Below are 25,524 nucleotides of genomic sequence, written 5' to 3'. Positions count from 1 at the left end.
TTCGCATAAGCGCGGTGAGTGAGACTGCAGCATACGCCCTAACCCCTGTGTACAACCATCTCACTAGGTGTCCTCCCGGTCCCAGATAGTATAGCAAATGTACTAGTTCGTGTTGTGGGGGTTGTAGGCGTTGTGGTGCCCACCTGTGTTGTATGTAGTACGTGACAGCGGCATGTAGTAGGTACAGTCTGGGGGGGACACCAGTGGCCTGTACAAAGGCCTCATGAGTAAGAAGGTGATCATCTCCAAAAAAGTCCCCAACTCTTTCCACGCCCACCTCGTGCCATGACCGAAGCGCCCTGTCCGTAAGCCTGCCTTGTGGCGTCGGAACACCCAGCAGGGGAATGTTAGCCGCATACGCCTCAGCCGAGGACGTATATGCTAGGGCTTTCCGCCAACATCTCAGAGCTGTGCGCAGGAATGGGTGACACTCCGTAGGAATGCGGCTCTTCTGGAGTAGCAGGGCATGCAACTCTCCCCGTCTCAATCTGTCGGTCGTATAGTCTATTTCGTGCAGGTTCCGTCCCGCCATCCAATAAGATAGCCATTGAAGTTGGCTAGCATAGTAGTAACCTCTAAAGTCAGGGGCCCCCAGCCCACCCTCTCTGGTGCCCAACTGTAGCTTACGAAGGCCAATCCGTCGTCTCCCCGCCCCCCAGATCAGAGTGGTCAGGAGCGAATTGAGGGTGTCAAAGATAGACTGTGGCAGAATTACCGGTAGATTAACAAAGAAGTATAGAAGGCGGGGGAGCATGACCATTTGAGAGATCGCGATTCTTCCCATGATAGAAAGTGGCAGTGTCGTCCAAAACCCCACCGAGGCACGGAGACTTGAGATGGCTTTGTTAATATTTCCCGCTATCTGGTCCTCTTGTCGCCTATAGACCTGAATCCCCAGGTATTTGAAATAGGAAATATTGGTAACCAAGGAGGAAATTCAATCACCAATGGGTACCAGAGTCTAATCAGCGATGACGGAGGACTCACTGGACAGAAGTGTACTAGTAAACGTACTTTATATTCAGAGATCTTACAAACGTATTTCTCTTACAACTTTTCATCCCACAGCTAAGACACAGTTGTCACCCACGAGGCATTCCAAACGCTTCTTGGGGAAGTGTACCAAACCATCTGCGCTCATTAGGGTGGCTCCACAGATGTCAGGAACGTCCAGTAACAGATGACTGAAATGTAAGACTTTGACAGAGCAGGGACAGGTTATTAGAAGTACTCATGGTGCTGGGGAGGGTGTGGGTGTGTAAGACTCTGGGTGAAAGGAGCACATTCCTCATTCATATAATCCAGCCAAATAGGGCAATTCATGGGGAGAGTCTTACAGAAAACCAATGGATGGACGGATGTCTTAGCATGCATTAGAAATTATGTGCTGCCTTGCACAGTACTGGTCTCAGATCCAGTGTATGTAACGCCCTTTCAACAGATAACTTAGGTGAGCACTTCCATGCTATGGTTTACAAGTGGCAGAGAGACCTTATCAACAAACTTCAAGTGAGATGCAAGTCAACCCCTTTCCTCTGTGGGTGGCAGTATTCTGCATGATAGTCAAAAAGGGCTGAACCACTCAGAGCAAGTGAAATAATCTGGTTTTGAGGCCACTGATATTAATGTAGAATTTTTTGTAGAGCCAAAAAGAAATGTAATACGTTAAAGACACCAAAACACTCAGACTTTGCTGCAGAATAGTTATTTGTAAATTGGCCGTCTGGTCTCTTTACTAATGCTCCTGCATCTTTATGGGAGGTTTAAGTACTCCGATTCTATGAATTCAGAAGCCATGCGGCGGCCAAATTCAGTAACTTGGGATCCCGGTCCCCGACTTGGCTCTGATGAATCAGACTGAAAGATTATCACAGACGTGGTGGTCTGCTACCAGGTCACAAAACCTGTGATAGCCTCCAATCAGAGTGTGTGACGATTTCCTATCTGCCTCATGGATTTTAAAAAGGTTGTTTTAAATACAAACCACACGGAACCCTTATTTTGGCAACCGACCGATCAGTGTATGTAGGAAAGTAGGATCTTTTTTTATGGTTACCTCCAGTTTTTTGCTTGATGTGATGCTGTTTTTGACTAGTCTGACTGGGATTAGGACCCCAGTCTATCTGCTTTCTCCCTAAATTGGTCAGTTCATTACTTAGGCACACCCCAGATTGGATACAGGGGTACCCTTATAAGTCCCTAGTATAAGGTACCCATGTACCCAGGCCCTAGGTACCCCAGAGATCTCCCATGGCCTGAAGCATGTATTATGCCACCCATGAGAGACCATTCAAAATGGAACTACAGGCCTGCCATTGCAGCCTGTGCAAATTGGTTCATGCACCACTTACTAAAGATATAGGTTTACTATACCTAAGGGTCACTGTACTTAAAACCTATAAGTCACCCCTATAGCAGACCTTTGTAATCCTGAAGGCAGGGTGCTTGGTTCTAAGTGAGAGGATGCCCCTGCATGAGCAGGACACCCCTGCAGCCTACGGAGTCCATTCTTCCGGGGTGTCAGTGAAGCAGCCATATAGTATATAGAGGGCACCGTGTAATTACGCGATGACCATCTCGAAAACAACTGCAACGAATCCTAGCATGTTTGGTATCAAACATGTTGGAATCATACGGTGTGTGGGAGGTATGATTCCAAGCACTGGAAGAGCCCTCTGTTAGGCTATCAGCGTTCCCAGTACCAGCCTTCTAGTCCGGGACAGCACAAAATGGTTGCTGCTGACCAAAGACACATTTCTACCCTTCTGCTGCTGAGCCAAGCTAGAGCAGAGCAAGGTAGAACAATAGGCATCCTGTCACAGGGAGGTGTGACCACCTCCCAGACAGGATTTAGTGTATTTAGGCTGGGTGGGTGCACTTGCCAGTGCCAGAAAGTCTGCATGACGGGCACATTTGGTGTCCCTCTGCATAGTCCAGTTCAAACCACTCCTGGGAGCCGTTGGCTCCAGCTCTGGCGCGAAACTGGACAAAGGACATGAGTGTAACCTCCCCCCTGTCCAGACCCTCCTCTGGGAGGGTCCCTGAATCTTCCCAACCCTTTCCCTAGGGTACTTAAGGGCTTACCTGGGTGTAGGTGCCTAGGTTCGTCGTGTGATAAGGTTCAGACTACTGCCTTCTACCGTCTGGGCACTCTGTACTTCGTTTGGGCCTGACTTAGTCTCCCTTCCAGGCTTCTGCATCGTCTGTGCCTGTGCATCATACAGGAACCTCCAAGGCCTGTGAAGCATCAAAGACAACCGAAGTAATCTCCCTTGGAGTGAAGGAGTCACTCCCCTGCTATTGACGGCACTGCAACTAAGTCGACCGATCTGCAGATCCTGAGCTCCACCGGACTCCGTGGGCTCTGCAACACAGGTGGTGGTTTTCCCAAGCTCCCGTGGCCTGTTCTATCCTCTCACCAAGTTTGAGGCCAACATCCCTCGTGGGGAGTGCAATAACCGAACCCCTGGGTACTGTGTCCAACTTTCAGTTGCAAAGGCTTGTTGGCTTATTTGCAAAAAGATCTTCGGGCTCCAAGTAGCCCCAACCTCGAGCATCTCCTGTGACCAGAATTTTCAGCCACACTGCATAGTGTACACTGTGTCCTGCATCTTTTGATGAGCTGCTTGAGGTCCTGTTGCGACTCCAGTGCTTTTGGCCTGTGGGTCCACTTGAGGGTCACACTTGTTTCTTTTGGGCTGAGTCCCTTGGACCCTGTTGGTCCCAATATTGCTCCTTCTTCGAGTCCTGCGTGGCTGGTTTTTGCCAAAGCTTGTTTGTGCTCCTGCCGGACAGAGACCCTTCCTGAAGCACCCAACATTAGAGGGCATTCGTCTTCCAAGTCGCCTGGTCACTCCTGAGTGATTTAGACTCTGTCTCCTCTGCTTTCAGGCACTCATCTTCGAAAATACACATTTAGATTCCCACTGACACTTTCTCCTCTTCCAGCAGCTGCACTTTCCTGAAGTCCTCCACTGGGTTCGACTGCGGTTTCCGACACCACTTCACACGTATGCACCTGGCTTCCCTGGTGTTGGTAACGTGGATTCTAGGGTATCCACGCGTGGGATAGCTCTCCAACCTTCTCTCTTCCTCTGGGTTTCTTCAGGGTCCACTGGGAAGGGTCCTTAACCTTTAAAAATCCAACCGCGACTTGCACATAGAGTTGTACGGAGCACGTGGATCTGTTTCCACACAGCACACACTCTCCGTGGGCTCCCTATCTACTCACCTCAGTGGTTCCTTGGGGTCCAAGCACTTCTACGTCCTCTCAACACTGTCTTGACTTGAGTCGTGGCTCTTATACCACTTTTTTAGTATATGGGTTGGTCCCCCCTAGGGCCACTGTGTATTTCGTGCTATTTACTGTGTTTCTTTGCTAACGTATTGTGTGCATTGTGTTTATCTCCGTGTTGGAGATATTGGAACATACTAGAGAGTATTCTATAATAAATACATATTTTTATAAATACTTGGTGTGGTTCATTTGATTTAATCTATACTATAAAATTGCATTCTGGTACAACAAGCTGCTTTACACTCCTCCGGACTAAGCCCGAAGGCTGCTCTCCACAGCTACCACCTAGAGAACTTTCTAAGGTTGTCTAAGACCTCTGAAATCACCATAAGGGTTGTCTGGACTGGTGCACGGTGCCCACTTACATTAGTGGACATCATATACCAGGCCAGCCTCTCACAGTGTACATCTGCCCTACAGTGTGTTAGGAAGGATAAATCTGACGAAAGAGCAATGTTTTGAGATGATGGCGAAAGTTAGGAGTGGGGTTTTTCTAGACCTAATGAAGACGGCAAAGAATTTCATAATCTAGAAATAGGAAAGGGAGACATTTTTGCCTCCTCATTTTTGTTTTATGCGGAATTTATTTCAATAGGTACCTGTTAGTGAATGCTGGTGTTTCACTAAGCAAGGTCTTGTGGATTATGCAGAAAAGTTTAAACTGAACTCTTTGCTTTATTATGAGCCAGTGAAGTTTCAGAAGCAGTGAACTGGAGTGAGCAAAAGAGAGTCCCGTAAGAAAACGGGGCGCATTATTTCGGATGACTTGATGCTTAATTTGTAAACAATGCAGTAACTCCGCCCAAAAAGGGAATCGCATAATCTAAGAGGGACCCTATAAGGGCACTAACCGCAATATATTTGCACTCTGCTAACAACATAGGAAGAATCTTCAGTAGTATTCTGAGGTAGAGTGCAAGAAGGCACTACTGACTACATCTGACGCCGCTTGACTCAACTGGCAGTCAATCTTCACTTTTAAACTTCTGTGAAAGAAGTTGGTAATGAGCCATTCTCAGAGGGCCAATGTGTATCAAACCAAAGATCACAGCAATTATTAATGATCAAAATCTGTATTTTGCCACATGTGCATACGAGTACATTTTGCAGTAACTATGTGACCTTCAGAATTAGGGGCCACTGGCTGGAAAGGCACTAATGGAGTAACCTTATATGGATTAATGACAGAGGACCCAGTCATGGTATGAGGCCATATATCCCAGTAACTTTTATCCTCATTGTCAGAGACATCTATTAAAGGTCTCAGCAATGTCAACATCGTGAACTTGGTCATTGATTTGCCTGGTAAGCATTTTTGTTTAAATACTAGGTCTTTACAGCAGGATCTCAGGCACCATGTCAAAAACAGTTTTTTTGGATTACAAGGAAGTGAGAATTTCAGCCAGGCAGTGGGAATCGACCTGCCGCCAGCTGTACTGAGTAGAGCTATGCAGTTCTGCGACACAGCAGGTTTTTGAAGCCTGGGCGTAAAACATGGGGAAGGAAAATAAGACACAGTCTTCTAATGGAGTCACCTTGATTATCTTCTCCTCTTCGTTCCTCCTTGAGCATACCGAAGGTTGTGATGGCCATCCCACTCCCCATGAGGCATAGCGTCTGAGAGGGTTAGCAGCTATCAACATACTGCTTGGAGTTCCCGGGAGTTGGTCTACAGGGGATGGCTCCTCTCTGGGCTTTTCTGTCTCCCTTTTTATGGCATGGCATACATGCATTGGATCTCTTTAAACAATAAATTCTTGAACCTCAACATGGCAGCAAGAAATTCTCCATATGGAATCAGACTTTTTCCGCTCCAGGAAAAAAACTCAGTAGTATTCACCCGATATGCCAAAACGTGAAAACCTGTCATTAGGGCTCTCATTAAAATGAAAAGTGCACCAGCAGTTAGCCAGATTAAAGATTTTTAGACTGAGTGAAGAGGAATTCAAGTTACTAGAGGATTTCAAGGAGAGGTGGAGTTCCTCCCCCTTGAGTATTTTTTTATACCTCAGACTTAAGCACTCCATGAGAGAATCCTTCCCTTATTTCCCTGGCTGACCCAACCCCTCTGTTAGTGCTGACTCAACTGAAACCCATTCTTCTTCTAGAGACGTCAGCACTAGACTTTACAAAGCAGCGCTTGAAGCGCAAAATATCCCTGAGACCCACATTAGGAGGAGATGGGGGGGAGGGGGAACTGTGGCTTGGGACAGGAGCTGCCTGACGTACTATGATTTTAGACCGAGAGAATTTCACTCAACAGTAGGCATAGACTAGTGCACTAAGAATTTATACCTATGGTGTATATACTTGCAGGCCTTTGAGTAATGGGACTAAATGTGGACACACGGTTCAAAAGGTATGGTTGGCCTAAGGTGGAATATTTTCACTTTGCTGGGAGATGTCCGCAGATACTGAACTTATGGAATCAATCATTTCAACTATCACCAAAATGACTAATGAAAAATAGATTTCCTCCCGGATTATGGCTCTGCTTGGATATGTAAAAGAGATCAAGAAAAGAGTAAGAAGATTTACAGCACTAGCAAGCTTATACTCCAAAGCGTGTGTCCCTTGCTCGCTGTGCCACTGGATTCAAGCTAGCCTGGCTGATGAGGGGTGATACCCCGAAACAGGCCCCAGGATGCTGGTTTCTGGTCCGGGGTGGCCCTAGACTGGCAGTTTGGGCTGAACTGTTCCCATGAGGATCATGGTCAAAACTGATTTGCATATGGCTGGGATCAAACTGGGGTGGCATAGAGAGAAAAAGAATGATGGATTCAACCCAGATCTCTTGACTGGGGGGTGAGTGGTTGGAAAATGTTAGCACTCCGTCCATCATCTTATTGTGTTTGCTGTAATACTAAAGTAGACACTATTAAGCATTTACTCTTCCACCCATGTCTTACCTGAAAGACATTTGAGACACCATCAGGAGCTATCTCTTGGAAACAACTCCTAATGTATAGTTAGAGATATAATGTTTTTTCGGATTTTCAAGATGAGGGATGACTGACAAGATATAAGATGGCCTTTGGAGTTTCCAACCATTAGTAATAACAGGGAGATAATACTAAATGGAACATACTTTGATGTTATTCATCCTCTCAAGTACTAAGAAAATTATATATGGCCCAGTATAAAAGGAACAGTTTTTAAAATCTGATGTTATCGATGTTCATTTAATAGTACTTCACTACTAAATCTGACTCATGATTCTCATTTGGTGAAGTTTATGCCCAATACAACCCACAGCAGCAATCCTGAAACCCGGAAAACTACAGTCAGCACAATAAACCCTCATGTAATTCAGTTTTATTTTTCAAAGACCCTCACCCACTCTATTGGTGGCATGCTTCATCAATAAATCTTATCATAGTCCCTATAAACCAGAATGAGCTCATCCTTGGTGGAGGGAAACTTTGAATATTTATTTTTGGGGTATGATCTAAAGATAAAAATACCTAAGAGCAACCTGGTTTTCTTTTACTTTGGGTGCCCAAGGTATAGTTAAAACTAACTGGATGCTTCTGGAAATTATTTCCAGTATTCCAATGTCCCAATATTAGACAACATGTTTCATCTGAGACACACCCGAGTATGTGAACAGTGCTGACTCTGTCATTGCCCTACTATTGGGTTTAATGTGGGCTCCGATATCTTGTCTACCGCTTTCGGATGGTTCTTTCACTGGTTTGGATAGGGAGTTGCTTTCTTCTTGTCCTGGGGCTGGACCTGTTGTAGTTTTAGGGTTTTTCTAAAGTTGGGTTGCCTCTGCCTGGCCTCCCTGGATCCTGGTTCTGGGCTCCTTCAGTGAACGAGGGATTAGGCCCACTGCTCAGGGACCCAGAGGGCGACTGCAGTTCTTCAGTATGGCATCCTTCATGACTTATAATTTTTGTTAGCAGGAACGTTTGGGGTCTAAACAACATGGCAAAACGATATAAGATACATGCCTACCTCAAAAAAAGAGGAGTACATATTGGCCTCCTGCCAGAGACCCATCACACTGCAACTGAGAGGGAGGCACTACGCAAAAGATGGCGGGGTCAGATATATGACACAACGTGTTTGGTCTCTGCCAGATGAGTTCTGCTGGGTATGTAGTAGTCACAGGTCGACTAGGAGGGAGTGATTTGGCCATAGCCTGGATCTACGCTACTAACACAGATCAAGGAGGGTTCTTTACTGAATTGTCCAGAATTCTGACCCTGTATATGGCTCAAGTCATACTGATGGGGGGAGATTTTAACAGTGTTGCTGACCCTATCCTTGATCGGTCTCTTTCGCAGCTGGACGATTCAACGGTTCTTCGTTTAGCCCGTATATTTCAGGATTGGCAGCAGTGGTGGGGGTTGGTGGACTGTTGACGGTGACTACTCCCTGGGGTAAGGAATTGCTCCTTCTACTCCGTTATCCATGAGCTCCACGTCCAACTTGATACTTTTCTGTGTTCTCCTTGGGTCCATGGGGTCGTATGCAATGTAGAGTATCTCTGTCGAATGGTCTTGGATCACAACCCAGTGTTACTCTCCCTGGATTGGCACAGAGAGCGTCCCCGCATTCCTGACTGGTGACTACGTGTTGAGGTCTTGGAAGACCCAGTGTTCCTACACGCTATTGGTAAAGCCATACGGAACTACTTTTTAGATAATGCTGCCACTACTGCTCCTCCCCCGATTGAGTGGGACGTGTTTAAGGCAATCATTGGGGGTGCTAAAATGGTGGGAGTGCGGCTAACACTAGCTGGGGAACTAGAGACCCAGCAGCAGGTACTACTTGATCTAGAGGTGGCTAGATATGAGAAGCCATGGTTGGAACGCCAATTATTAGACAACAAGTAGCTACTGCCGATCAGACTTGAGAAGCTCCACTGGTTCGATTACTGAGAATGCATGGTCGGTGCCGATACTGAGTGAGATAAAGCAGGAACACTGCTATTGTGCTTACCAACCCAACGTCCAGGGTCTCTTTAATACTGGAGGTGGAATCGGACGCTGGTGAGCGCCTCTATAGCCAGGCCCGTATTAATGGTAGGTTCGCTGAGTACTATACGTCCTTGTATACCCCCTACCTGTTCTACCCCCTCAGATACTTGCTAAGTTCTTGCCCATGACCCGAGGCAAAGCCCCCGGAGCAGATTGCCTGCTGATCGAGTTTTAAGCAACATATGTGGAGGAACTGGAGCTGAAACTTGTTGCCGTCTATGCTGTTGCCCTAGATGTAGGCCATTTACCGGAATCCACTTGTGAAGCCCTGGTGATCCCGCTTTTGAAACCAGGCCACCCCCTACTTGTTGTTAGGGCATACCGCCCGTCCATGCTTAATGTGGACTATAAAATACATAGTCGGATATTAGTCAGTTGCCTTTTACCCCACATGCCCATCCATGTTAACCAAGTGGAGGTTATACTGGGGCGTAACACTCGTAGACTACTCTCTCTTCTGAGTGCCGACTTCTTAGATAAGCACAGGGTGGCGGTTGTGGCGAGATCGAGAAAGCCTTCGAAGGTTTTCTGTGGGCTTTCCTTTATCAGGTGATAACTAAGATGGACATTGGACCTGGGTTTGCAGAGGACCAGGCTTCTCTACTCAGGACCTACGGCACAAATACGTATACCAGTAAATTGATTTCAGACTCATATGTAGTGGGGTGGAGAACTAAACAGTGGTGCCCTCCTTTTCCATTGCTGTTTGCTATTGCAGTTGAGCCATTAGACACCGCCTCTCATTCTACGTCCCCACCAGACACCTCGCTCCGCCCAGACGGGCCTGGCTGCCGCCCCCCGGATCCACAAGACAAGAATCGGAAGAAGATCCTACTCTGAACTTTGCCAAAAAGACCTGGAACACCCTGCCAACCGACCTCAGACAATCCCTGTCGCTGACCCAATTCAGGAAGGACCACAAGAGCTTGCTCTTCGACTGAACACCTTAGCGCAGACGGGTCAGTAGCAACACTTTAGAAACCCTGATTATTGAGTGCACGCTCTAAAGCGTCCTCTTGAGGACTGAAACTACAGGGTATGTACTGCCTTATATGCAAACAATAAGCTCCTATTCCTAAGGGATGTGGGCGCGGATTTTCCGGGAGCGATAGTTCTACTGGAGCACTTCGGGAGGGTGTTTGGCATGTGCATTAACTGGCAGAAATCCCATCTGTTTCCGCTCTGTAGCAACTAGCCTCAGCTCCAGGATCTGTGTGAACTTACATGGGAAGGGACATGCCTGAAATATCTGGGTGTCAAGATTTACCGTAATCCCAGAGACCTCCTAAACGGTAAATATGGCGCTGCCTTCGGGGCTCTTCTCACTTGGGTGGATTTGTGGAAAACCTTGCTGCTGTCCATGGCGGGTAGAGTGGCTGTGGCCAAGATGATGGCACTCTCTCTGCTAGTGTACTTCATCTCGATGTTTCCCGTCAAATCTTTTGGGATCTTGAATCACTGATAATTCCTGGTATGAGGGACAGGCAGATGTAGAGTGGCAATGTCAAAACTATAGCACCCAGTGACAGAGGGGGGGACTGGCGGCACCAGACCTGGAGGCCTACTACTTAGCGGCGTTGATACAGTGGTTAAATCAGTAGATCCATGCTTCAATGAGCCCTAGGGAAGAAGCCCTCTTGAATCCCAGACAGCATCTCCGGGAGGGCTCCGAAGAGTTATTGGTCATTCAGCACTGCAGGCAGCGCTGCCTACAAAGAACGCGCATTCGCGCACCATACTCGCCAGACCTGCCATTGCAATGGCTGGAGTTGGTGGCTTGGGATGGGGCCCTTGATGAGCCACACAGAATGGACCCCATATGGAGAGGCCCGCATGGGGGATCTCTACAGAGATAGGTCTTCAAAGAGGAGAAGTACTCTATCAGCGACTTTCGAACTACTGGGGGCTGATACTTATTACACCAGGCAGTGGTAGCGACCCTACGAGATCATTGGGAGACTCATAAATGCTGCCAGGTGCCCTCCACTACCACTGGTCGCACCAAGGCAGTTACGTGCCTATATCAGGCTTTAAGGGCTGAGCTCATTACACCATTAGCAGCGCTGCATGAAAAATGGGAAGGGGACTTTACACTCCCAATCACGGATGAGAAATGGGCTTTAATCCTTGCCAGCATCTACGCAGTATCGAGAAATGCCAGATTCAAATTAATCAATTTCTATTTCTTGGGCAGGCCCTACCTCACCCCTGGTAGGAGGTGGTGATACATTGCCTTAACCAAGTTACCCAGAGGATGATCTCCTGTACTCCTATAGTCGGTTTGCTTGGGGGGTTCCTGCGCCCAAATAAATTTTAAACTACTACTAGGTTTGTGGACCTGGCATGAATTCTCGCGAAGCGGAAATAACCATGCATTGGAAGGCCACCCGAGGCCCTAGACTGTCCAAATGAAGAGACGAATCGTTAAAAGGGAAGGATTGGAAGGTGCAGGATTACTTCGAGAGGTGAGGAGAGGGCACGTATTGATCAACAGGGCAGAGCCTGAGATTATTTAGTAGATTTTCTTAAAGAATCTGATTCGGACATCCTGGACCAGTCCCCACAACCTGTAGACGAATTAGATGGCGAGCATGTTAAGAGCCACTTGATCCCTGAGCGGTGCATATTCTGTGAGCGTTTGATTATAGGAGAGAACTGAATGAACACTGCGTTAGTGTGATAATACAGATTGTGAGATAACAGCGGCATGGGATTGGGCGGGTCAAGGTGGAGGGAGGTTCTCCTATAACAGGGAACGGTTCAGTATTGTAATGCACTATGTACATTGGTTTGAAATTCTATGGTTTTATACTTGGTTTAACCATGATTAATATACACAGTATATGGACACCAATATTGTTACTGTATTGAGCCTGCAATTGAATTGCTTGCATTGATAACAATAAAAACATGTGTTTAAGGGGGGCAGACCTTGCTCGCGACCAAGATGGCCGCTGGAGCCCCGGGCTCCGTCTCGTCGTGTTAATATCCTGGCAATATCCTGCAACACTTGTCTGATTTTGGCCTCAAAAGACCTTGACCCTGCTGTCGGAGGGGCAGCGCTGTAGGAGGGAGAAACTTCAGACTACTTCAGTGGTGTGAGCCCGGAGAAAAGGCGGTGGGAAGCAGGCGCAGCTTCCAGGCCTACAAGCCACGGACTGTGGTGAGCGGCGGGACGGCGCTGCGTCACAGGACGTGCGGCACCAACTCCAGCACCCGAACGGAGATCAGCTGCTGCCTGCGGAGCCCCGAGTAAAGTGAGAGCGGCGGCGGACTGCTGTGGTACAGCGGGGACGAGTGGCCTCCCCCCCTTCCTTCCGCCCCTGCGGACATTGGGTCACTGCCGTGCCCTGATGAGAAGATTGCGACAGGAGGCACGGTGAGAGGCGGGGCTCTCGGTCCGCGAGATCCCCCAGGGGAAAAAAAAGTGACAAAGAAGCGGAGGATCCCCGCAGCGAGGAGTGGCGGCGGGTTGGGGAGTGAGAGGCCCGTACGGCGTTCGGGGCCCCCACCCCATGTGCTAACGGGGGCTGGACAGCGAGAAGCAAAACTTGGAATGCCTTTGGTAGCTGCCTGCCGGGAGTGAAAGTAGTCCCCATAAGAGCGAGGGGAGCACATGGACGTGGGGAACTCGGAGGAGCTACTCCCCTGTACAGACCTGGCAGCCCAGAAATAACTGTCCAGTGGAGCGGGTTGCATGGCATACGCGGGGACCTGGTCACGATTACGGCGGGGGGCTGAAGGGACCGGTGCAGTGTGGAGGATCATCCCCCCCCCCCTACATACTACTGACCGCGGCCTGTGGGGATAGGTAGAGATCTTGGGGAGTGACGGCGCAGCGGCACGAACACACCTGCGGAGGGTGGAGACCGACTGGTGGAGCCCGCCAGCGAGGGAGACAGCCCTGAGCTCAGGAGAGGTGGTGCATAGTCGCAGGAATAGAAAATATCTGGTCCCACCTGGGCCTGGCCAACGAGTCCAAGACATTTGCCGGTGGTGTCCACCAGTGAGGCCAGCGGGTTGATGCCCCCCTCCGCTCCTGAGGCAGCGCAACCTGTCAACAATTGAAGTTGAGCCTGGGACTACGCATGCGGTCCCATTTACCCCCCACAAGGCAACATGGGTTGAGGAGACAAAACCCAGACAAAGCTGCCGTTCGAACTCCCAAAACGCCGACGATGCAGAGTCCACAAGACTGCCGGCAACGGAGAGCGAGCATGCCGGTACGGACATACGGAGCTTACTCTTATCAATGGAAAAAAGTTTACAGGGTGGGATAGCGATGTTAGGCACGAAAATGGATGCGCTGACTTACAGGATGGATAGAATGGTGGAAAGAATGGATGAACATGCTGAGAGACTTGCTATGTCGGAGAGGAGGATCACGGAAGTGGAAGAAGCGCATACCACACTAGACACCGACCACAAGAAACTGGGGAAACTCATGCAGACCCTGCAGGACAAAACTGAGGACCTGGAGGCCGGCTCGCGGTGCTGCAACCTCAGAATTACGGGCCTGCCAGAGACCACCCCTACGGGGAATATGGAGCTGTTCATAGAGAAGCTGTTGGTCACGCTGCTTGGAGAGGGAGTTTTTTCGACAATGTTTGTGGTGGAACGGGCGCATTGCTCCCTTGGCCCCCGACTGCGGCCAGGTGCCCCAACGAGTCCCATAATTGCAAAACTGCTCAACTACAGGGACAGAGACAAGGCATTACAAGTGGCACGGGAGAAGAAGACACTGAGGTTTGAGGGTTCGGATATTTCGATATATGCTGACTTTACAGCGAGAGTGCAGGAAGCACATAAACATTTTGTTCCGCTAAAGAGACAACTACGTGACCTGGGCATAGACTATGCTATGCTGTACCCTGCTAAACTCTGTGTAAACTGGCAGGGGTGATCCCATATATTCACGGACCCGAAGGCCTTACAGCAGGCTCTAAAGGGGTGGTCAAAGGAACAACGCAGAAGTCCGGAAGTCAGTTGCTGGATGAAGCAGTTGGTGGCCCGATGGAGGAGCAGGACTGATAAAGAAGGACATTTGCAACAAGTAGAAGTAAGGTGAAGGGGGCGCGATCCTGGGCAATATAACTGATGTGGTAAGACTCCTATTGCCCAGAGCAGACAGTACATTGTAACTGATGGAACGAAGGGGCGTGTAAGTGAAACAAGCAAGGAGGCATAAATTAGGTGTTCATGTGCAGTTTTGGAATCGAGTGATGCATAAGGCTTTACACGATGGGGCAAAGGGGGGGCACTAAGCAAAGTGCGATACAGCTACACTCTTCACACACGGAGTGATCTCTGTCCACGCGTGCTGAGCACCACAGTACTCTTTATCGGGGTTTGTTTGTGGAGAGTTTTATTGGGTGGGTTGGGTGGGACTTGAGGCACTGCATGACCATGTTGAGGGCGGTCAGCTGTGGGAGGGGGGGAGGGGGAGATTGGGATGGTTGTTGAATGTTTGGGAGGACTGTGTTTGTTCTTGCATACAGTGCACGTACACACGATAGACTAGGGTACATTATGCGCAGCAACTACACTGATGGCGCGACAGGCAACGGCATAAGAGCATTGTCATGGAATGTCAGGGGTCTTAACGACCACCGGAAGTTACATAGGGTTCTGAGCTACCTGCACAAGCAGAATATTGATGTTGCCTTACTACAGAAGACCCACCTACCACCGAGGAGCGCGATGCTGCTCTGTAGGGAGCTCATTGACAATATAACCGCTGCAGGATTCACCACGCACGCAAGAGGCTTGCTGACATTGGTGAGCCCCAAGTCAAAGTACACGTTAGAATTGCTGAGGGCGGACACAGGGGGCGATTTGTAATATCCCGATGTAGGGGTCGGGGTATTGATTTGGTGATAGTGAACGTGTACGAACCTAACTATGACTGCCCAGAGTTCTTCACATCGCTGGCTACAGCTACACGTAGATTCCACAATGCACAGTTTTTATGGGGAGGGGACTTTAACCTGGTAAGGGACCCGGAACCCGGACAGATCGGCGGGCCTCACCCGGAGACCCGCTGCGGCTGCGCTCGCGCTGGGCAGCGTGATGGTCAGTATGGACCTCAATGACGTATGGAGAACGCGCAACCTGGGACAGGGGGGCTACACGCACTATTCAGCCTTTCACAACTTGCATACTCGTATAGATTACTGGCTAGCCTCTACGTCACTGTTAGACCAAATCTGGGTCTGCCAGGTCCTGCCGCGCACACTCTCAGACCTTTCACCGTTGCGATTAGTCCTGACCACCCCTAAAAAAACAATACCACCGTTTGCATGGTGCTTTCCGCCCTACGCCCTGCTGGACCCACTCTCAAAGGGGGAGCTTGCGGAGGCGATTGAAACATATTTTGGGGCAAATATAGGAACAGTGGACAGTTTTGAAACAATATGGGAGGCTTTTAAGGTTTATATTAGGGGCATAGTGATGAATAAAAAACACTTGGGGGTCCTTAAAGCCATAAGGCAGAGACTAGGGGACTTGGAACTGAAATTGGGGCAATTAGAGGAGCGCCTGGTGTTGGATAATAATGAAGACCTAGAGGAAGAGATTAAGGTATTGTTAAGCGAATATCATGAGAAAGCAGACAGGGAGGTCAAGCACATGTGGAAGTATGCATCGGCACGCACGTACGAGGAGGGAGACAGGCCAGGAGCGGTACTGGCAAGGGTGCTGAGCGCGAAGTGGGGGAAGATGCAAATCACGACAATAAGGTCGGCGGAAGGAGAGCTCTTAACCAATGAAGCAGATATAGCGGATCGGTTCCGACAATATTACAAAGACTTATACACGTCAAGAACAGGGGACCTGGATGGAGAGAATTTAGACTACCTGGAGCACATTGAACTTCCATCTCTCACAAACACGCAAAGGGAATTTCTAACGCTCCCCATAGAGAAGGATGAGATAGTAGAGGCCCTGGCGGGTATGAAGTCTGGGAGTGCCCCGGGCGCTGATGGACTCACGGTGGGTTTTTATAAAGCCTTTATGGATCTCCTACTCCCACACCTGGCAACGCTATTCGAAGATATGTGCGAAGCGGGTAGTATGCCACAGTTGATGAGGGAGGCGATTTTGGTGGCTGTTCCCAAACAGGGAAAATCACTGGAGGGGTGCAGTTTGTCCCGCCCACTTTCCCTCTTAAATGTGGACACCAAGATATACGCAAAAAACTTAGCTAATTGCCTGGCGCTCCTGGCTCCGGAACAGGCGGGGTTCATCCCGAGCAGAAATCTGACATATAACATCCGTACCATTTTTGGAACAATGCAGCATGAAAAGCAGGATAAAAAGGCAGTGGGGGTATTTTTAGACATGGAGAAGGCTTTCGACTCTGTGGAGTGGCCCTTCCTGAGGCAGGTTTTGAAGAGAATGGGACTAGGGTAGGCGCTCTTGCAAATGATTAGCACCTTGTATAACAGCCCCAAGGCGAGGATTCGATTGGGCAATTTGGTCACGGACACCTTTACCATTTCCAGGGGGACCAGACAGGGCTGCCCGCTATCTCCCTTGTTGTATGCCCTAGTCGCGGAGCTGCTGGCATGCGCGCTCAGAGAATATCACGGGAACAAGGGCATTGACTTCCCGCCATACAAGATCGTAGGCTCCACTTATGCCGATGATACGCTGTTATACGTTTGCGACCCCGAGAACAACTTGTCTGCAGTGCTCAGAGAGGTGGTTCACTTTGGCGCGCTCTCAGGCCTAAAAGTAAACTGGGCAAAATACATAGCTTTCCCTCTCACTCCAGCCACAAAGGAATTTGAGATGGAGTTCCCACTGCAGTGGACTATAGACTCCGTCAGGTACCTAGGAATTCAGTAACATACGGATTCTGAGATAGTATTTAGAGAAAATTACGGGGTGGCCATCAGTAAATTGGAGGATGATGTAGAGGCCTGGTGCCGCCTCCCACTCTCACTTATGGAACGCATCTCCCTTATGAAGATGGTGGTGTCACCTAGGTTGTTGTTTCTGTTCACAAATATCCCAATGGTGATACAGCGTGTCTTCTTTCAAAGACTGAAACAAACTATGATAAAGCTTGCCTGGGCGGGCAAACAGGCCCGGGTCCAATGGCAGGTCCTTACACTACCATACAGTCTGGGAGGCCTGGGTGCTCCAGACTTTGAGTTGTACTACAGAACCACACAGGGAGTCCACATGTATACCTGGATTCATATTGACTTGAATATCCCATTTGTCCGGATGGAAAATCTTTTTGCGGACCCTCTCCCCTTAACGGCGACGATATTCAAGCCTGTTGACCGCCGAATGGGAATATTAGATTCGATAACTGCTACCAATCATGCATGGCGTGCTTGCTGCATCAGCAGGGGGGAGCATTGTTGTACTCGCCTAATATGCCAGTGGAGTGGGCCCTCTGGTTGGCTCCCTGCAGAGACAAGGGGGTGATAAAGGCACAGCACCAACTGAAAGTCCTGACGGCAGGGGACTTGTTTCAGGACGGGAAAGTAAAGACCTGGGAACAGGCATCTGAGACTGCGGGAGCAAGCACAGTACTGCAGCGTTTTCAATTTCACAGGGTACGCAGGGCCCTGCAAGAACAGTTAGGAGGAGACCTGGATGAGCCACCGGAAGTGCCCGAACTTACCTATGATTAACCTGTGATTAAGGCTGAATCCCCACGCAAGATAGTTACCAATATCTATAAAATAGCAATGACCCACAGGGAGAATAGGTACACTGCTGCGAGGCTGGCATGGCAATGAGACCTGCAAATAACGATAGACGATTATATGTGGCGATACTGCTGTATGAATACAAGGAGAGCCTCACTACATGGTAAACACTGGCTTATACACTTTAAATACATTAATAGGATGTACTACACTATTGGCTGCGGGAGGAAGCGACATGCGAGAGATGCCATGCGCCAACAGCAGATTTCTTACGTTTGGCGTGGCTATGCCCGGGAATATATGCCTATTGGGTAGAGAGCTTCAGGGAATTGAGTAGAATAGTAGAAGTATCGCTGGACCCAGATCCCGCGGTAGCCCTCCTGGGATACTCCAAAAAGCTGCCTAGGGCGAAGCGCAGATTGGTGGACATGGGCATGCTTATAGCTAAACGGGTGGTGGCCCTGTGCTGGATGAGGAGGCCAACGCCCACGGTGAGGCGACGGACGCATGATGTGCTGTACTGCTGCACGCAGTCACAAAACTACAACGAACGGCTTCTTCCACTTAGCAGACCAAAATATTTCTGGGGACTATTTATGGCACAGTTACCCAGTGGGAGTGAGGATGCAGTACAGGCGCGGTTGAACCCCCAAGGGGAGGCTGCAACGCAACACAGTGTAACACACAATGAATGAATCTGGTTTGACAGATAAGACTGAAACTGAGTGAGGGATTTGGGTAAGGTCCTACATGTAACGTGTGAATTTAGAGAAGGCGAGCACATGGAACGGGCACCGATGGAGGGAGCGGGCGGGAGCCTAAACGGCGGTGCTTGATGCGGAGGGGGCTAGACCGAGGGCGTACTGAAATATCAACAGATAGAGAGTAGCTGGAACACTGCTGAGACCCACGCAGCCCTATTCAAGAGGACTCCTCCTATCTGTACTAATGTTTGTGTTTTGAGTACAATGTGCCGCCTGCCCCATGTTGGGTTGTTGGCATTAGGGCTGTGTATATTCTAGGAAGGAGGTGCGTTGCCAAATATTCAGGTGTCTTACTCTGTACGACTGTATGCTTTTTGTATAGTTATGTAATAAAATCTAAAAAATATATATATATATTATTTTAAACGTGTTTCAAAAAAAATGTCTAAGAAGATTTGCATCTGCACTAGGCATCCTTTGTATTTGTATGTTGCAATGTAGAATTTCTTGGCAAAATACAAACGTGAAAAGGTGATGACAGTCTCCATTTGAACCCGAGAAGAGGAAAGTTGAGCTGATACTCTAAATGGAACAATTCTCCTGTCCTACCCGGGATGCCTCGAGAGGCCAATGGCAGTCATGGCCCAACAGAACCCTGGCATGCTCAAACACTGTGGTCAGTTTCAAGCATTGACCCATTCCCTGGCTGGGAAGCAGAAAAGGAGAAATAACACCGTAAAGACAGCTTCACGTCAGGGATAAAAATCAGGAGTATAACACACCGGGTGCTTTGTATTCTTTCTGACTCGCTCCTTGTCTACGTCAATTTATTAGGTTACACTACTGAGCGCTACAACTTGAAGCGATGCAAGTGGCACTCTTCTGGTGAAGGCCCAAAAGGGGAACTTTAAGGAACGATCCAGAGCCCTCCCTCCATTAAAGCACGACATGCCACCTGCTGGTGCTAGAGCACTAGTGTGCCCAAACAGAAATGTAAAAAGAGTTACAGAAGGGTACAGACCAGTGGCATCCAACAGCTTAACTCCTTTGGCCTCGACGAAAAGGGGGCAGAGACAACCCGAGCTCTGTATGCCAGGAACGATCAGATTCATTATGAAGCACTCCATCTGATACTCGGGTAATCTGGAAGTATTAGATGATACAGTACTGAAGGCACAGGATGCAGCTAATAAAACCAGTGCCCCAACACTGTTTCTATCCTCTATCATGCTTAGATAATCCGACCCTGGAATGGGCAGTGAATCTGACTCTGGCCTGTTCCCCACTGTATAAGGACTGCAGGTACAGTGTAATAAGGCATTCCAGTTTGATTTCAATGATAAAAAGAATTAAATTAAGTATCTGGGGAAAGAAAGTGCCTGGCTTTTGTTTTTTCACATTCCAGAGGAAAACAGCTAGAAGAACAGCATAATAGGATGAAAGCGTCTCAATCTGGGCTTGCAAAGAGACTGACTGGGGGAGATGTTCAACTGAAAACAAACATAAAATACCGAAGAATACTTCTGAGACTTAGTTGGGGGGGGGGGTGATGCTGCAAGCATACTTAACTACTGTTGGTCTTTGACTTCCTGCTTCATTGTTTTGTTTTTAGGGCTCTCTCTGAATTTTACAAGTCTACAAATTGCTAAGCCTGCAAATGACTGGTGGTATGTCTATCGTTAGAGTCATTCAGTCCTAAAGCTAAATTATATTGTGTGCCTTTGCCTCTGCTACATAGGGGAATGACTAGATTACTGATCCAATTAGTTGAGCCACCAGCACCACAAGTGAGAAAATTCATATCCACCTACTAAAGGCTCTGTATTCGACTGGAACCCATGAATCCACCTGGTCTTGAAGGAGACAGCCTCACTGGAACATTGCAACCCCTTGAATGACCCAAGACTGTAGGAAAAAGCCATGATTCCTCAGCTAACCCTTACAGCTTGCTATAACGTCATCCAAACATTCAGGTCAAAAGTTAAAAGGTTCTTTATACCTGGTCCGACACTCTCAAACCACTCATTCATCCATCCAATATAATAAAATAATTCCCAACGAATTAAAGGTCTCCCTTACATTGTGAGTCTCTTCTCTGGTCCCTCCAGGGAGGGCTCCTGTCTGCATAGGGTTCTCGTCAAGCTCATCCAATCAAAAGGTTCCTGGCCAGTCCCCTGCCAGGAGGACTGGATGCGCTGGAGCGTCCGAGAGGCTGTCAGTGACCCAGATGAGCCAGACATCAGTGCATTTAGCAGAAGGCGTGATGGTTTATCAAAGGGCTCCAGCCAGAGAGGCGTTCGTGCTTCCATCGTAGCTGCAGATCAAGGCGGCAGACAATGAGCGCAGGGCAGGCAGGAGAGGATGTAGATAAAGAAACAACAAGACATAACTCAGTACAATGCATAAAAGAAAAAGCCACTATGTATTTGAAAGGTATTTCTACCTAATCCCTTTATTCACCCCATTACAGGTGTAGACAGAGGACAAGGCTCTTAGATACTTCCAATTGCAGATACACCCTGGGGGAAACATCCTTTACAACGAAACTTTTACCACGCAGTACCTTTACAACGCAGGTATTACAACGCAAGTAGTTACAACGACTTGCGCTGGAGGGCGCTGGAGGATAGGGAATAGTTTAATTTACTATCCAACACCTTCCCTACTATCCACGGGGACTGGAGTTGGAATAGTAAATTAAACTATCCACTATCCAGCGCCCCCCAACGCAAGTCGTTGTAACGACTTGCGTTGTAATACCTGCGTTGTAAAGGCATGCGTGGTAAAAGCATGCATTGTAACGACATACATCCCACCCTGGCACCTGACATATAGGGCGAAGTCTAAAATCCAGTCTAAAATCCTTCCAGATCACTGAAGACTGGCTGGAGAGGAAACGAGTTTTCAAGCGGGTGGATGGTGGGTGACAAAATGGGTGCACCTTGAATTGACACTGGAAAAATAACAGGGTGCACTCTATACATGCAATATGAGGGGTGTCAAGATGAAGAGCTACTTGGGTCCTTCTTTAAAGACAGGAGAAGCTCAAATGTGCAAAACACAAGGGAAAAAATTGGTTGTTCCTATTATTTACCTCAGTAGAAGCAGCAAGTGGCATTTGAGGGCCATCTTAAAATGCTCAAAACTTAGATCTCATCTGCCAGTGTTGGGACACAAGGCGGGGCAATACAATACACTCTAAAGAGGCGCAATGAATGCAAGCTTGGATACCCTGTAGAGCAGTGTTTCCCAAACTGTGGTCCGGGGACCCCCAGGGGTCCGTGACACATTCCCAGGGGGTCCATAGGCAACAGTTTTAAAAGCACAGAAATATTTCTTGTATAATTAGCAGCTTTCCAGCAACAATAAAAGTGTCCAGAGAATGCCAGTGATTAATGTACCTGCTGGAGAGCGAGGAGAGTTTTGTTCAGTGGCAGCTTTGATTTAAGTAATGTAGCACAGAGGGTTAATGTGCCTACTGCAAAGAACGTGTAAAATGCATCTTAAAAAGCAGCATTTTATGTGCCTAGGTTAGTGGTTACTGCTTTTGTCACAGAGATTCTTTTGTTACTGTGCACTTCATAAGTGACAATCGTAATCTAGCAGAGGGACCTATAAACTGTCATCAAAGAGCTGCTTGCAAACTGCATGGTACCAGTTAGTAACTTATATTTAGTCCCAGTTATTCATTATCCTGATGCTGCTAAAAAGATATATTTGGGTGCAAATACATTTTTAATGTTAAAGTCAATGCTAGCCACTGTGTTATGCTCTGAATCCTGAGTTGTGCTTTTCCAGACCAATCACTCTTTAAACATTTTATATACACACTGATTTACATGTATGATTCAATGTCTCTATATGTGTGTGATGTAAAGTGCTCTGACATCCTTCAATGGTATGAGAGATGCTACAAAACAAATGAAATACACGTGACAGAGGGGCTAATACTTCAACATAAAATACTACGGGCCAGATGTACGATCTGTTTTTATATGCACGAACAGGTTCGTGAACCCGTTTGCGCATGCAAAAACCTATTGAGCCATGTACTATTTCGCGAGTCGCAATTTGTTTGTGACTCTCTAAATAGTATAAGTAGTATTTATTGAGTGATTAATGAAAATCAATACAACAAGAGGACATTCAATATTAAAAACAAAAGAAAAGAAAAGAAAGAAAAAAACAATCAGTGTGAAAAGATTTAAAATCAAGTAAAACAGCATGAGTGTGGGAAGCGTATGCTGTATTGGAACTTCCACAAGTTAAAAGTCAGGTTATGCCTTGGATGGCCTGTCCGTTAAGGCTAGTCGTGCTTGGTAGAGAAATTTGGCAAAGTTTGCCATGTGCTTCACCATGTCCAACAAGTACAGTTGGAGGACTGCATCTTTTACCGTACGTGTGCCCAATTGGAGAAGAATGGGCCTTAAATAGATTCTACGGATCGACAGCAGGGCAGGGCAGCATAATAAGATGCGAGACAATGTTTCACGCTTATAATGACAGAGGCGGCACTCTGTGATCGCTGGTCTGACTTTAGCTGAAGGATACAGGTGTTTTAAGGGGAGCGCATGCAGTCTTGCCGCTAAAATCCGTTGTAGGGCTTGTCTGCCCAATGTCTGTACAAGGTGTGGTTTGTGGCCATTTAAAACATGAGGAGAGCTTTGGGACTCATGGAAGCCTCTGGCCATCAAAGCTTCAATGTCCAGTTTTCGTGAGCAGGATGTAACTTGCTTTTTCAATACTGTTCTGATGGTTGTATTTTTTGTTGAGTTAGGGTCCCAGTTCTCTGTTGCTAGATGCAAAAGCTCTTTGGCTGATGTCAAACCGGCTGACCACGGATTGCCTGGCTTTGTGAACATTTTGTTTATAACATGCTTCATCGAGTTCTTTGGTGCTATGGTGGTTAAGTAGTAATATTTTGCCAGGCTCGCTAGTTCTTCCAGAGATTGCCGGGTAAGGTTGAATTCTAAACAAATTAAAGTGTTCCTTGTACATGACGGGAGGCAGAATAGCTTTTTGTAGGCAGCACAATTGATTTTTTCGAGATCTTGACCCAATTTTCCTGGGAACGCCTGTATAGCGTAGTTGAGTGAAGGTAGTAATTTTTCTCTTAGGACTCGTTGGATGGCCGTGGTAGTTGGGCTTTCCAAAGTGGCATTAAGTTTACAAATAGCGTAAGTGACCATCTTGGCTTTCTGCTGGAACTTTAGTCGATGAGCCTTTGACCGGCCAGTTTCGCTGAGCCAAACTCCGAGGTAGTTATATGATTGTGTGGTGGATAGCGTAAGTGGTCCCAGTCTCCATTTTGTTATCTTCTTTTTTGGATAGCGGCCAAAAATCAGTATTTTCGATTTTGTTGGGTTTGCAACCAATTTATTTTTGGCGTTGTAATCTGCTAATGCTGTTAGACCTTTTTGCAGGCCGACTTTGGTGTGGTCCAAAAGGACCAGGTCATCTGCGTACTGAATCAGTTGGAGACTAATCCCCCCCAATTCTAGGGATCGCCAGGTTTGCTCCCTGCAGTGCCTTACCCAGGTCGGCTGTGTATAGGTTGAAAAGGAGCGGAGCAAGAACGCAGCCCTGCTTTAGCCCGTGATTTGTGCTAATTTTTCCAGTAGCTGATTCACATGAGAGTTTGACTCTTACCCACGTTTGGGTGTACAGTGATCTGGTGGCTTGTAGAAGTTTCGGGCAGATGTTCCAGCCCGCCAATTTACTCCATAAGATGTTACGATCTACGCCATCAAAGGCTACTGTGTAATCAATGAAACAGGCGAAAAGGGGCTGATCGCCCTGAGCCATTGATTGTTGTATTATGTATGATAGGGCTATGATGTTATAAATGGTTGAGCCTCCCGGGCGGAATCCTGTTTGGTAGAAGGGAAATAAGTTCTCCTTGGTGGCCCAATCTGCAAGTTCCATGAGGAGAGAGCTTGCATATGCATTGCCCTCCACATGCAGTAAGGCGATCATTCGATAATTCTTGGGATCTGTGTTTGCCCCTTTTTTATAGATTGGGTGTAGCAAGGAGCCCCTCCAGGAGTCTGGGACATCCATCAGCAGTCTGCACTCTGCATACAACTGGCCCAGGTTCTCTGCCCAAAAGTCGATGTCTTCCCTGAAGAGGGAGCCTGGTAGGCCATTAGGTCCAGGGGCCCCATTATGGCGTATTTCTTTCAAGATTGCTCGTAAAGCCTTTCTTTCTGTAGGTGTGGAGTTGGCTAGAGGGGCCATAGGTTCAGTTGTTTCTTCCTTTAAATGTTCGTCAGCGGGTGTTGTTTTGCTTGGATTTTTCTCTGAGTCTTTAGCATATAGAGTTTTTACGTGAGCAATCCAAGTACTTGCGTCAAGTGAGTTCCCTCTAATACTGGGCTCATCGTTGAGCTGGTTTATATATTGCCAGAATTCTTGAGTCTTGCTGGGGGCAAGCAGCTCGAAAACCCTCAACCATTTTTGCTCCGTTGCTTCACGTTTCGCCTGCCAAACAACTTTTGCATGGGTCTTGGCCGCCTCCTTCAAGTCGTTTTTTGCAGTTATAGATCTTGTTTCCCGATAGGCTCTGCGTTTGGAATGGAGTGCTTTTGAGGAGTTCCTAATTGCTGGCTGGAATCCCAGTTTATAAGACGGGTTGACCTGGGCTCTTCGTTTCTTGTTCCCTCTGAGTTGGTAAGCTAAATCATATGCGAGCTCACCCCACTTTCCGATTCTACCCTGGTCGTTGAGGCCGGTCTGCCAGCCTTTCCAGGTAGATTTCTATTCGGCGAACTTATGGGACGGGGCGATTCCCCATTTGATTCTTTTGAGGAGACTATGATGCTCGTCTCCGTTTGTGGTTCCAATATGGTGAAAAGTATATCTGCTTTTTG

General features: G+C 47.8%; 1 protein-coding gene across 2 annotated transcripts in view; it reads right to left on the bottom strand.

Annotated features, from left to right (window-relative positions):
• The window catches only part of FANCE (FA complementation group E), a 177,329-nt gene that overhangs the window by 129,252 nt on the left and 22,553 nt on the right, over nt 1-25,524 (bottom strand). For both annotated transcript variants that reach the window (XM_078644313.1, XM_078644314.1), the window contains exon 2: nt 20,735-20,969. In XM_078644313.1, coding sequence (XP_078500439.1) covers nt 20,735-20,969 — 235 coding nt within the window. The remainder of the gene's footprint in view (nt 1-20,734; nt 20,970-25,524) is intronic.

This window comes from Lissotriton helveticus, chromosome 5_1 (genome assembly GCF_964261635.1).
Source record: "Lissotriton helveticus chromosome 5_1, aLisHel1.1, whole genome shotgun sequence".
Taxonomy (NCBI): Eukaryota; Metazoa; Chordata; class Amphibia; order Caudata; family Salamandridae; genus Lissotriton; species Lissotriton helveticus.
This window is presented reverse-complemented; position numbering and strand designations above follow the sequence as displayed.